General features: G+C 34.1%; 1 protein-coding gene across 1 annotated transcript; it reads left to right on the top strand.

The window, feature by feature from the left end:
• The first annotated feature begins 9,955 nt into the window (after window positions 1-9,955).
• LOC130626670 (uncharacterized) lies at window positions 9,956-13,032 on the top strand. The gene is made up of 8 exons (XM_057441337.1): window positions 9,956-10,785; window positions 10,860-10,928; window positions 11,484-11,549; window positions 11,641-11,729; window positions 11,816-11,921; window positions 12,000-12,108; window positions 12,179-12,264; window positions 12,737-13,032. The coding sequence occupies exons 1-8, from the start codon at window positions 10,615-10,617 to the stop codon at window positions 12,959-12,961; spliced, it is 921 nt and encodes a 306-aa protein (XP_057297320.1). The 5' UTR covers window positions 9,956-10,614; the 3' UTR covers window positions 12,962-13,032.
• Window positions 13,033-14,343: the final 1,311 nt, after the last annotated feature.

Here is a 14,343-nt window from a genome sequence, read left to right as displayed (position 1 = left end):
AATGTCCAAAAAAATAAATTAAAGAAAACTATAAAGTTCGTTTTAAAAATTGTGCTTTCTAAACGAACGGAACTTTATCCCACACAAAAACTTATAACAACGTGCACCTTGTTACACCGGAGACATGTCATGGTGTCAAAAAACTTTGTCTCATTAAAAATATTTAGAGCCGTGTCGGATAAAATTAGCGTAAATATACTTTGGCGCTGATTAAATTTAAGAGTGATAAAATATTTGTTTTTTAGTATATGACCAGATGTCCACACCAAGGTATCTCATCATCTAGTTTTTCGTCAATTCACTTCACTCTTCCCTGGCTACAATGTAAGTCACTAAAATCTGGAATCCGTGAAATACTTCACCGAGATTAACTTTAGGTTTAACCATCTACACGTTTGTACCTATACGACTACAAAAAGAACATGTAAGCTGACATTTAATCAAAATTAAGAATATCGTGTTTTGCCATTTGGTAATTGCGCAAACTTTAGTTCTTATCGCCTTTTTTGTATTGAACTTAAAAAACTTTCGAAATTAGATATTTTTAGCGGGACCCTTTGTTAATAATTCCTCTTTTCGCCTTTTATTAGTCTTAGTTTTGCCGCTTCAGGCCGGACTTAGTTGTTTTTGAACTTTGTATTTCAAAATGTTGCATACGAAAGAGCATGAATTCAACTTACACCTTTTGAATGAATAGCCTTTACACGTTTTACACGTAAACGTAAATCTTTACGCCGTCCATGACCTGTGTTGATCTGTAACACTTGTGCGTCATCGGACAGGTGAGGAGTAACCACTATCATGCGGTATCACTATTTTTGTTGAAAAGAGAAGAAGATCTTTTTCAATTTATAAGAAAACGGTGAAAGTTTATTCAAAGCTAAAGTATGGATGCCTTTAAAAACGAAATTGAGTATTTGACAAATTATTTAAAGAAAGGATCGTATCCAGAAAAATTTACTAAAACACAAAAGAGGTTGTTACGCCTAAAATCAAAATGTTACTCCGTCCTAGAAGGTAAGCAACTTTTGTACTTAAACTAGTTTTAGTTTGTCTGTAGATGCACGTTTTTTATAAAAGAATCTTACACAAGTAAATAGCCAGTGAAAAAACTCATGGTTGTTCCCGTTGTACATATTCCGGCCAATTATGCCAATTATTATGACCAATCATAAACATACATGTTTTTTTAAAGAATAATTCTTATTTCAGCCTTCAACGTTCCTGTATTCCTAATATATTGTTAGCCTGACTACCGCCTAAATAAAACTGGTCAAACCTATAAATGAACTCATTTGCATTGAAAACAAAGTTTGAATATACTAGTCGTCAGTGGAAAAATCCACGGCAATCCTCACTTTGCGAATATTTGTCGGATCGGTATTCGTGCATTCTTCCACGGGTTCACCCTTCCTTCATATATCGCATTTTGTGTTTCCGTAGCACGACCTTTTTTTTAAACACAAAACGCGGGCTTAAGCCACCGTAATTGAGCGTCAAGCTTCAGGCTGAGTGCTTAAGTTCAGGTAAATGGTGTCGAACTTCAGGTGGAGCGCCTAACATAGCCGTACGTTTTAATTTGGTTTTGGTGTGTGTTTGAAAATCAAAATAAGAAATAAATTCTGTTTGAATTTTTGTCCGAAAAAGTCCAAAATTGATTGTGAGTGACAGCAGAACGAGCGTTTAGTGCAGGTAAAGCCTGTCGGACATCAATGTGAAGCAAATACTTCAACCTATTAGGGTGCGATATCTTAAAAAAAATGTGATTAAAGGGCAACAGCCTGTCATTACGCCATCTAGCTAAAATAATTCCTTAATCTCTATAATAATAGCCGTATTCCGTCTGTCTGTCTCTGCGCGGACCCCCCGCTGAGTTAGAAAATGATGTTACGGAAACACGAATATCAAATGCGATATATTTTTATCCACTTTGTTGTGACGGGTAAATATAAAGGACGGGCGAACCCGTGGATTTTTCCACGGGCAACGACTATTCTATATTTTAATGCCCGTATACGTCTGTCCGTCCGTCTGTCTGTCACGCAAAATGGTAGCTTAGCTGCAACGGACGAACTCGTGGATTTTTCCACGGGCTAACGACTAGTCTATATTATAATGCCCGTATACGTCTGTCCGTCCGTCCGTCACGCAAAATGGTAGCTTAGCTGCGACGGGCAAACCCGTGGATTCTTCCACAGGCTAACGACTAGTCTTTTTATAAATGTTTATTTGCCTTAAAAATTTTAATTTTTTCCACATAACCCCACTCAGACATACTTTAAATAGGGTGTTGTTACCCAACTGCGAATTGGCTTGTGCAGCGGCAAGCAAGTTAGAGCAATACTGTACGCATCTCTGGCGGTAATATACCTTATCCGTAATTAAAGTCGGCAAAAAGTGACTAAATTTTGGCTGGGTAATATGTTTTGCTGACTGACTTTTTTGCCGACATTTTTTCTTCGACCTTACTTTTTCCGACTTTTTTTTTCCAACCACCTTTTTACCGTTTTTCCCTTTCTTTTTCAAAAATTTAGTTGGCAAAAAGTGACTAATTTCAAAAATTTAGTTGGCAAAAAGTTTTCCAAGTGACTAATATTTTTACCGCTTTTTATTTTGCCGACTGATGTTTCTGCCGACTTTTTTTACCGATAAGTCGGAGGAAGAGTTAGCCGTTAGGATGAACTCCCCGAAGAGAATCAGCATCTGGAATTAGATTTCAATAACGCCTGATTTACTCACCGAAGTAAAAACACATACGTTATATGCTCGATTTAACGACCTCTCTCGAATTATCGCCCCTTACATTAAAGAGCGTTATCTATATTATAATGCCCGTATACGTCTATCTTTTTTAGGATTTAACACTAAGTATTCCAAGTTTTTTTAACACTTTGGAAAGGAAAAGTGGAAAATAGTGAGTACTCGTGCCATAAATACCATAGCTAGTTTACGCCCTAAGCACCATTTGAGCCCTCCATGCTTCGACGTGAATCGACTATGTTTAAATCAAATTTTCTGGTTTAAATTTTATTTCCAGACGTAAATTCGAGAAATATAGTCTCGAAGAAACAAACACTAATTTTTTGTATCAAACAGGTAGGCTTGTAAGACGTGTTGCGATTTGTGGGCAGAGATGTTACGCTAAAGTTGCGTTATCTGCAGAAGAAAAGCAAAGTATTTATACAGAATACCATAATAGCTCTATAGGTGGCCATTCAGGGGAAACGAAGACTATTGACAAAATAAGAGAAAAATTTTACTGGCCTGGGATGTATGTCGAAATCAAATCTTGGGTAAGTTATTTTCAAGGTTTCATTGCTTTCTTTTTCTTTCTCTCGATGGCGTATGGTGTATATAGTATTACGGATGAAATTATCCTATTTTGTAAAAGCATATTTTTAACATTTATAACTTTTCAATAAAAAGTCCTTGTAACATTTATCCAATTAGAAAATTAGACTTTCAACGAAATAGTATGTCATTTTCCTTCGCAGATTAAACAATGCGCAACTTGTCAGAAGCATGGGGCGTTGCCATCGTTAAAAAAAGAAATGACGCCTATTCAGGTAATTTTAAGCTTGTAAGCCTGATTGGAACACGATATGTATAAGTCGTTTTCGAGTTTAGAGGTGTACACTCGTGTAAAAAGATGGCTTTCTCGAGAAAAGCTTCTTGATGCGCATTATGCTTTATGTATTAATGTAATTTATAATCTATGAAATGGTTTAGACGAGCAAGGTGTGGGAGTTAATTGGCATTGACTTTGTTGGGCCATTGCAAGAAACCAACAGGGGGAATAAGTACATTTTAACATGTACAGACTTATTTTCCAAATGGCCTCTTGCGTATGCATTGCCCAACAAGCATGCCGAAACTGTGGCAATTAGTATGTTGAAAGTACTCACAACGTTTGGAATTCCAAAGGCGATTTTAACAGACAACGGGAGTGAATTCAACAACAAGGTACAAATAAAATATTCAAGATTTAAAAATGAAATTAGTCTTGTACACAACATTTTCTTGGGGTTACCATGATTCTTACGTTTATTGTTTGCTTAGTTGAACGATGAGATATATAATAAAATGGGTATTGAAAGGAAAAAAACAGCGGTATACCATCCCCAATCGAACGGGCAGGATGAAAACACCAACAAAACGTTGAAAAGGTACACTCTTTGTTTTTTCCCATTGCATTTAATTGCAGTAACCATACTTGTATGTGTTTATCTATTTAGGAAATTAAAAAAAATGGTCAGTGAGACAGGGGCAGACTGGGATGACTATCTCGACGTCTGCCTCTTCTCCATGAGGACAGAACGGCAAACCTCTACGAAGGTTTCGCCATTCGAAATCATGTTTGGTGGCCGACCACCAAAATTTGAAGAAAATTTTAATGAGGTAAGAATATCTTTTTATATGCACCACCCGTACAGGAGCGATAGGCTGAAATTTAAGATAAGTGAAGAAGATAAAGGAAGCGTTTTCATAAGGTACTTCAAGAAATATAAACTGTCCTCCCATTTGAGGCTATGGAAATTCGTTATGTCCCCGTAATAAGTTTAATTGCGTGATACTTTTAAATATACTAGAGTACAGTTTTGGATGGAATGCCTTCCAATGAAGCAGTTGTAGATGCCATGAATTTAGCGGCTAAAAATATAGAAAGAGCTACTAAAATCGTAAAAGAGTATTTTGTAGGGTAATGATAACAAAAAATTCGTTAATAGGCTTACGTTCTCCTTTTTTTTACTTGGTCTTTTATTTTTTTAAATTTAACGTCATCATAGTATTTAAAGACTATAGTATACATCTGCTAATTTGAATGCTGATGGTAATGATTTTTATAAATTTAGAATAAGAAAGGCAGATATTTTTGCTGCTTAGCTTGAACTTCGAATAATTTAGTCATTTCTCTCTAATCTTTTGCTCCTCAAGCCCAAATATATTCGTTGACGTAGAATTACGTCCTTTTGTGTTATCAACGATATAATTTTTAATAGAACCGAGTTTGCAGGGTGGGAATTTCGCAGGGTGGGAATTTCAAGGCCTTCCCCATCATTAAGATTTACCTTGTAAAGTTAGTTATCCAAGAGTTTATGTCACATTCGTAAAAATTAAAAACTTTTTGTTGATTTTGTTCCTTAAACGTAGGTAACATCTACTAGTTAAAACCAAAAAGTCGATCTCTTGCGAGTTTGAGTATGCTACTGTATTATTTAATATTCCATATTTAGAACATAGAACATGCGCAAGAAAAGCAAAAGAAGGCCTACGATAAGCGCGTCAGAGTAACGGACATAAAAAGAGATTTCAAAGAAGGAGACAAAGTTCTATTGGCGGATCAATCGAAAAAAAGGGGCCTTAAAGCCAGATTTAAAGGTCCCTTCATCGTGCAGTCAGTGACACCCCATGGCAATGTAAAATTTAGAGAAAGCAAAAACAGCCATCATCCGAAAAATTTAAAAAAATTCGTTGAAGGTAGGTTTCACTACACATACAATATTCCTAAAAAATACAATTGACAGATATGAGGAGAGGTGAACGGGTGGGAGTGGGAGAATGAGGCCAACACCACCTTACTAATTACACAGTTGAATTTTTTCTTTTCCTGAAATTACTATTTCGCTACACAAAAGATAAACCCCTTTCAGAGAACCTACACTGAAAAATAATTTTCTTTGATCTTGTAGTCATTCGAAATATGATAAATATGATAATAGTACGACTCAGTTATTAGATGTTTTACTATACCATGTTTGGTGATAGTTATTCTATTGTTTCCTCTCTATCTTAGTTTCTGAACCAACCACCATGTCTATGAAAGAAATGCTGGTAGATGAAGGTGGTATTGATAACGGTACTATTTATTCATTGGTCGATAAGCCCGTGTTACACTTTGCCAGAACAATCCAAAAGCCCTGTCATTTAAATTTTATTAACGGTAGCATTGACCCGTCTATGCACATTTTTTTTTTCATTTTTAACCGTCTCTGTAGAGTTATAAACTTATGGGTTGTCCTATTTTTGAGAAATTGATCCTTTTTTTGCCTTGAAATGGTCTTCAGTTACCAACGCAGGAGATAAAGTCAGTTATTTTCCCCCGTTTCCAAGTTATTTAGCATTAAAGTTATAATGCTTCGTTAATTTATATTAAACTGTTTATGTTAAAATGATGTTATCGAAGTCGTGATTTTCAATTCGCCGATTGCATTTAAGACATACATTTTTTGGAAAATTTAAAGAAAAATTAACACATCGAATTACAGTTACGTTAATCATTGTTTTATTTTCTATCTCGGCTTCTAAACCAAGCATTAAAGATTGCGGTTTGCAACAGATTGATGGTAATAAAACAGTACTAATCAAATGTTTGCCTATTATTTTTTTTTGCAATCATAAACTGCAATTTTTTATTTATCGACCGCCTAAAGGCGGTCCCACCAGCGGTGAAGGAACTGAAATCTCGACTCGCTGCAAACGCCTACCATTTTTGAAATGAGTGGCGAAGAATGACGGAGTTAATTAGGTCCGTAAAAAGAAGCATTATCTCGCTTAGTCCGATGGAAATATCGAAAAAAATTTTACTTTCGCAAATACACGATTTAGACCTAATTTGGCGATGAACAAACTTTCGTGATTTTGTGTTAATGGAGAATTTTAGTGCAAAAACTTTCGCGAATGGTGGAAGTATACCAATTACCAAAAGCAAAAATAAGCAGTGTCATCATGGCCTTTTTCGGATGAAATACTAAACGCTAGTAAAGAAAAAAACATTTTTGTCGAACCCGCGAAATGTAAAATCGGGCTTTATTCGCGAAAATTTGTAACCCGCGAAAGTTGAAACTTCTCACGTAGACAATACTTACGCAGTTTTGCGGAAAAAACTTTTGCGAAATTCAGAGGTTTGCATATTTCGCACTTGAAAAGTCTCGCATAATGATAAATGCATACATTTAGAATTTCGTGTACAGCCCGCCGGCGGTCGCCTACCCACATGTTTTACACTGCACTAGTCTTTAAATAAAATCAGTTATATTGACATTTCCACGTGTTGATTCCATTTTGAACAACCATATTGCTAAACATCATGTAATATTACCAAAAATCGATGTAAGAAGTCATAGCTACGTTTTGCGAGAGGGTTATTAACCTAACTATTTTATATGGTCGTTTAAGAACAAAACTACATAAATTTGGAAAGACAAAATGCATTCATTTCCATATGATTTATTTAGCTACCATTCTCGACCATGACTATGCTTGCGAATATCCAGTTAAAAATATTATAGAAAAAGGTAAAGAATTACTTTAAATTTATTTTTCATTACTTGTTCAAAGAAGTAACCTCTATTACTCGACTTTTCATTGCTAGAACGGCGTTTAATAGCTGATGTCACAGATGAAATATCTGATGAAGATATTATAAGATGCGGTTAGTACAAAAATTTTTCTTATCAAAAGAGTCGGAATATATGTTAATCTTATACTTATCATTGTTTTATTTTTTATCTTAGTTTCTGAACCAACAACAGAATTTAACAACAAGGAACAGGCTGATGGTACTTATAGCGGTACTCCTCAGTTACTATTTCTTTATCTATAAAAGAAATGTGAAGTTTAGCGATAATTGTACCCGCTAGTGTGTCCAGTAGGACCCCACCTTTTGCTGTATTCTGAAGCAATTTGAAGATATTATTGTCGCTCTAAACTCAAACCGTTTTTAGCGCTCAACCATGTTAGACCCCATTTCGTACCACCCTTCTCCGCCTTGAAAACTATGTTACTGGTGGTGTATATTTGGTATTGTTGTTATCATTTTGTTTTACTCTATTAGCTACTGGCCCAAATATCAAAGCTGAAGAGAAGCAGACAAAAAAGATCGATAACGGTATTATTCCATTAACATTTTTTTTATCTATAGCAAGCATAACCTTTTAAGATAATTGAACAATCTTTTTTCTAATGACACAATGCTCTTTTATCTAATAATTGTGCTGTGTTTGGTTCCTGACGGGAAAAATCTTTTATAATTATAGTGTCTAAAAATTGTTACAAATTGTCGTTGAACAAGAACTGCTTTTTATCGATTTTAAGTAAATGTACAAAAAAGAAGACCCGTAAGACAAGCAAATAGAACGGTGAAATAAATCGATTAAATTCCATTTCCAGGCAAATACAAATTATCGGTATATTGATAGACAGAAAAAGAAAAAATGATAAAACTATACATTTTTTTAGCTAGCACTCTTGAGGAGGATCACTTTGGCAAATTTTCAATTCCAAGTGTTATGCGGAAAGCTAAAGAGTTATTTGACTTTTTTGTTGACTGTTAAAAACTCTGCCTTCCGTACTCCGTGTCCACATATATCCAATTGATTTTATCCAATCATTTTATGAGGAAATGTTCAATCGCGCCTACGTTTGTATTAAAGCACTTATTTGTCATTACTTGTTCAAAGAAGTAACCTCTATTACCTGATTTTTCATTGCTAGAAGGGCGTTTAATAGCTGATGTCACAGATGAAATATCTGATGAAGATATTTTGAGATGTGGTTAGTATAACAATTTTTCTTATCAAAAGAGTCGGAATATATGTTAATCTTATACTTATCATTGTTTTATTTTTTATCTTAGTTTCTGAACCAACAACAGAATTTAACAACAAGGAACAGGCTGATGGTACTTATAGCGGTACTCCTCAGTTACTATTTCTTTATCTATAAAAGAAATGTGAAGTTTAGCGATAATTGTACCCGCTGGTGTGTCCAGTAGGACCCCACCTTTTGCTGTATTCTGAAGCAATTTGAAGATATTATTGTCGCTCTAAACTCAAACCGTTTTTAGCGCTCAACCATGTTAGACCCCATTTCGTACCACCCTTCTCCGCCTTGAAAACTATGTTACTGGTGGTGTATATTTGGTATTGTTGTTATCATTTTGTTCAATCTATTAGCTACTGGCCTAAATATCAAAGCTGAAGAGAAGCAGACAAAAAAGATCGATAACGGTATTATTCCATTAACATTTTTTTATTTATATCTTTTGAGATAATTAAATTGTTTTTTTTTTTATTTATTATTTTATTTTTTCCTAATCCAATATTGCGCTTTCATCTTAGACTTTTTTGGCTCAAGAAAAGTAAAATAAAGACATTTCAAGTCATTCTTTTTGTGTGCGTGTGTGTCATTTGTCGCACTGTTGCTTTTAGCCTTTATTTATATCAGAACATTATTGGTATGTAATCTGACAGTTTAAGAGGGAAAATGATAGTTTATGGGCCTTTTATTTGTGAGCTTGTCTACTGTTTATAATATTTAGGAGAGATATTGCATCTTGCTACTTGCGGTACTATTTTGCGTGACAGACAGACGTATACGGGTATTACAATATAGACTTGTCGTCCACAGGTTCGCCCGTCCTTTAAATTTACTCGTTGCAACAAAATAGACAAACATATATCGCATTTTGCATTCGTGCGTATTATAAAAATTTCATGTTTCCATAACAGAACGCGTCTTTTGCGGACACACAAAAAGAAGACGGCTATTACTAAAGAGACTAGTCGTTAATCCGTGGAAAAATCCACGGGGTCGCTCGTCCTTTATATTCAGCCGTGGCAACAAAGTGGATAAAAATATACCGCATTTGATATTCGTGTTACCGCAACATTAGTTTCTAACTCAGCGGGGGGTCTGCATAGGCGGAGGCGCATAGACAGACAGACGAAGTAAGGCTATTATTACATAGATTTGCTAATTAAAATAGAATTGCAACTGTGCAATGAAATCACATTTTATTATATAAAGTAAAGCTGATTTAATAAAGTTTCGTGATAGCTTTTTCCAATTTTCCTTTATGTAGAACTTTTAACATGTGACTAAAGCCTGACGCATATTTTTTGCCTGATTGGATTTGCAAGATTTATCCTGCACTGGAAAAAATCACCACCTGACTTTAGATGATCTCTATATCTCTTTTTTTTAGATGAAATGGACATGGATTCGAACACAAATGGGGTGTGTTTTTGTGCAGCAACGGTTCATGAACGTAAGTGTGTATCATTTGTAATCTTTTCATGTACTGTACATGATTGATTAAAAAATAATTAATTAAAAATTCTTATAAAATAAAAAAATACAACTTTAAAACGTTTACTTATTATTCATTTGTCTTTTTACGGAGAAGATTTGTTTTCCCTGTAAAAAAAACTTCAATTTTTGCCTACTGGTGTATTTAGAAGTCCAAGATGTCTAATTCGAAGCGATATGGAAAAAACTTCTAGCATTTCTGTATATAAATTCAAATTTTGGTTTGGAAGAATTTGCCGCAGATCCTGAAAGAGAGAATATCTGGGAAATTTATTATATGAATTAATAAAGCGAATTTGGATTTAAAAATTTGATAAAAACTACCAAACATTTGTCTTCTGTGATAATTAGATTCTACTAGAACAAGTGTTACAACAGCAAGAGTGTACTTTTTCCTTTAAAAGAATGAAACTTATCATTTAAGCTATTGCGATATTAAAATGTTGTAAAGGTGTGCTGCTACAATAGATAGTTAAATATTACACAATCCACATGTTATGAGATATTAAGTATTTTTATGTAGAAATGGTTGCGTTGAAATCAGTGGAAACAAAGAAAATTGTTCTCAGCCTGTTTCCTGAATTTGGAAGTACTCCGGTAACAGATGTTTTACTAAAGGAAGCTCTGCATAGCTCTGTAAATGACGAAGTCATATACACCTATTTGTGTATTCTTTCCCGGCAAAGTAAACATAAGGTAACGATTTGAATTCTATTTTCTAAACTTTTCAAGTGTCTTAAAACAAATTGATAAAAATATTTTCCTCACAGAGTGTAAAGATTATTACTCCAGGCGAGATGTCTCTGATTTTTGATGAACCAGCGTCAAAAATGAAACAGGTGAGTGGTTTTTACCGTTCAGGCAAATTTAGGGCTAAGATCCATTATACACCTCTCTCACATAAAGTTTAGCTCTTTAACTTACGATCTTAGTCTATCTCCCAAATAAGAGTTTCTAAATAAAAAAATTTTATTATTCAAAGCACGTGCATGTCTACAAATAACTATACAAAATAAAAGGTGTTCCAAGTAAGTGCATCTTTACGTACTTTAAATTTAAGTAATCAAAAAGAATAAGAATAAAATCACTAACAAGTCAAATCATTATCATTCAAATTGTGAATGGGAAAAAATATCGCGTTAACAATTTTCTTTTACTCTACTTTTTTAGTAAATAAGTTTACTAAAAAAGCATGATCGCACATGTTATGATTTCGACATTTGAATTTTATTAAAAAAAGAAAGTAATACTGAAAATATACTGCTATTTACGTAAAATTAGCGCTCAACCATGTTAGACCCTATTTCGTGCCAGCCCTTCTCCGCCTTGAAAAACATGTTACTGGTGGTGTAAATAGTTTGTATCATGTTTCTAAATGCAGTACTTTATTTCAGCGTGATATAACAAAATACGATCAAATTATTGGTTGTCGTTGTTCAGGATACCACTGGACGCTTTCGGTACCAAAACCTTTACTTGTTTATTAGCGTTTTATTAATACCATGTATCTTGTCTTTCAAAATACATCTAACAGCTGGTACTTACTTTCAGGTTGTTATTCCATCTGCTTCAACCATAATTTACTTCAACCCACTCGGTGAATTACCTGAAGAAATTGTAAATGTTGAACAGCAATGGAAGTAAGTAGAATTTAATGATGAATTCAAAAGAATATATTTTTAAGTTAAAAAACCGCTTTACGATTTTATATTCTGTACTTTCTTAGTTCTTATCTTGCGGCGAAATATCAAATAGAAGATAACTTTAACGTGGAAATTGTGCCACATGCACGACAGAAAGATAGCATTTCATGTGGTGTATACTGTTTGAAAGTAAGCATCACTCAAAAACCACTTTATAAAAATAGCCCTTTGTCCAAATAGACTTGTAACAACAATAGCTTGTTTGAGTTTGCAGAGTGCCTTATTTTGGAAAAACAAGAGGTGCCAATAACTTTAACAACATCAAGCGTTACAACCTACAGAGAGGAAATTGTTAAAAAATTGCTTGAAGAGGGAGGTACGATGAATTTCTTTTTAACCTTACAAATTGTTTTTGATGGTGCAATTGACGACTTTAATATATTTAGGTCAAGAACGATGGTGCAATAGCGTATGTCGAGTATGTGGAAAGGCAGAGGGTCCTAAAGTACAAGGAAAACCAACTGATGCGTGGGTATGAGATATATTTCTATATTATTAATACTCTTATTTGGTCTGTCTGCATACGAAAAAAGTATTTTTACGGAAACACAAAAGGCAGTAAATAAAGCATAAGCAAACCCGTGGATGTTTCCACGGGTTCGCCGGACTAGTTTTCTGTATAGTAGCCGTATTTTGTCTGTTTATTGTCAAAACCAGGCCATGTTGAACAACACGCAAAATATTCATGCTACAAATAACAAATAATATATATTTTTACTGACTTCTCTGCGACAGGTGAGCTCCCATGAATATTTCACGGAATAAGGCCTAATCTCTATATTAATCGTTTGTCTGTCTGTTACGGAAACACCAAATGCGATATATAAAGGACGGGCAAAAACGACTAATAACCAATAAAAATATAAACTGCAGTAATACCTGATAAATATCTTTTTACCTTTGCTAACGAAAATTATGTTTGAACGTGTCGTTTGATTTAATAGGTTTGCTGCGATACTTGCTTACCAGCCAGGTGGTATCATCAGCAGTGTTTACACAAGTCGTTAAGAAAATCGTACAGTAATTTCCCATTTAATTGTGATATGCTGCAAGTCGCTCCTCCGGAATTTAATAAGAAGTTGTGGACTGTACAAAAAAATGAAAAAGTGGAGGTACTTGTCATAAAAGACGAAGATATTAATGTACGTCTTTTTGTAAGGTTTATCTAAAAATAGATATGCATCTGCCTGCTTTGTTCTTGCGTGTCAAATCAAAGTTAAAGGGAACCTTACAATGAACGTATTATAATCCCCTTGTACGAGAACTTGAACTACAAATAAAACAAGTTTTGATGGATGAATATCAGTTACTTACAGCAAGGTAACAATCAAATAAAAAAAATGTTACGCAATCAGAGCACGTCAATTTAAATGCTTCTTTAATTTGTGTTGTGGTCAATATGAAGGTCGTCGTTGAATTCTCCTAACAAAGGAAACCATTCTCATAAAGTACATACAATTATCTAAAAAATCGTAATCATCAAAACTCTTACTTAAGGGTTAGGGCAGCTTTTTTCCTTTTATTTGGAATATTACTGATTAAGATATTCTAATCGTTAGAAGATCCACTTTGACAGTAAAATTTGATATTAAGGGATTTGATTACTTAAAGCTTAAAACACTTAAGAAAACGTGAAAGACCAATAAAGGTTAAGAAAATATAGAGATTTAAAAAATTTGCTGACGTGAACTACGAGTGAATCCCAGTTTAGTTTCAATGGACTAACGACTTTTTATTAACTAACGTTAAATTAATGTATTGATGTGGTAACATCTAAGACATGCATTTTTCAGGGGCTTTGAAGAAAAATGATACTGTATTATTATTATATATACAAATTATTTTTAGAATAACCAAGACACCGGTACAGTCAAGGTATGTGTCTAGCTCTATGAAATCTATAATGAACCCATGTGTATAAAGTGGACAACGTATAATTTAAAAAAAATATTTTTCAAGATTTTATACAACATTTTATGCAAAGAAACAAAGCTTTTTTGTTAAAATTAATGTGTGTATAACCTTGTTTGACCCAATAAATACACCTTTAGAAGAACGTAAATGAAGTTGATGAGGGCTGCTTCGTTATAAAAAGGAAAAACAATTACATGAGGAAATGTGCCGGGTGTGGCGGAGATTTCACAGGCACAGATGTGTGTGTCATGACAACAGAATTGAGATTATTAAGAGGAGAAAAGGCACCACACGGGAAACGCAAGAAAACAAATGTGCACTACCACATAGATCAAAAGTGTTTGGGCAGAGGATTTGAAGCACATAATATATTAAATCCGATGAACGTCTTCATCTCAAAAGAAAACCTAGATATATTTAAACAAAACGGGGTGGATTTAAGGAAAAACAAGAATTTTTAGCATTATCAAGTTTTTTTTATAGAGATTGTATTTTATGACTGTTTTATGACGAAAATGTTCTTTAAAATACAGCGGAATATGTGTATGTGTCAGACTTTCCTGTTGATCTAATGGTGTTCCTTTTCTTCATATCTTATTGTAAGATACAATCACTTAACTTCAAACGTTTGAATAGC

Source organism: Hydractinia symbiolongicarpus, chromosome 2, assembly GCF_029227915.1.
Source record: "Hydractinia symbiolongicarpus strain clone_291-10 chromosome 2, HSymV2.1, whole genome shotgun sequence".
NCBI classification, from domain to species: Eukaryota; Metazoa; Cnidaria; class Hydrozoa; order Anthoathecata; family Hydractiniidae; genus Hydractinia; species Hydractinia symbiolongicarpus.
Note: the sequence above shows the minus strand (reverse complement) of the source record. Positions and strands in the feature narration are given on the sequence as shown.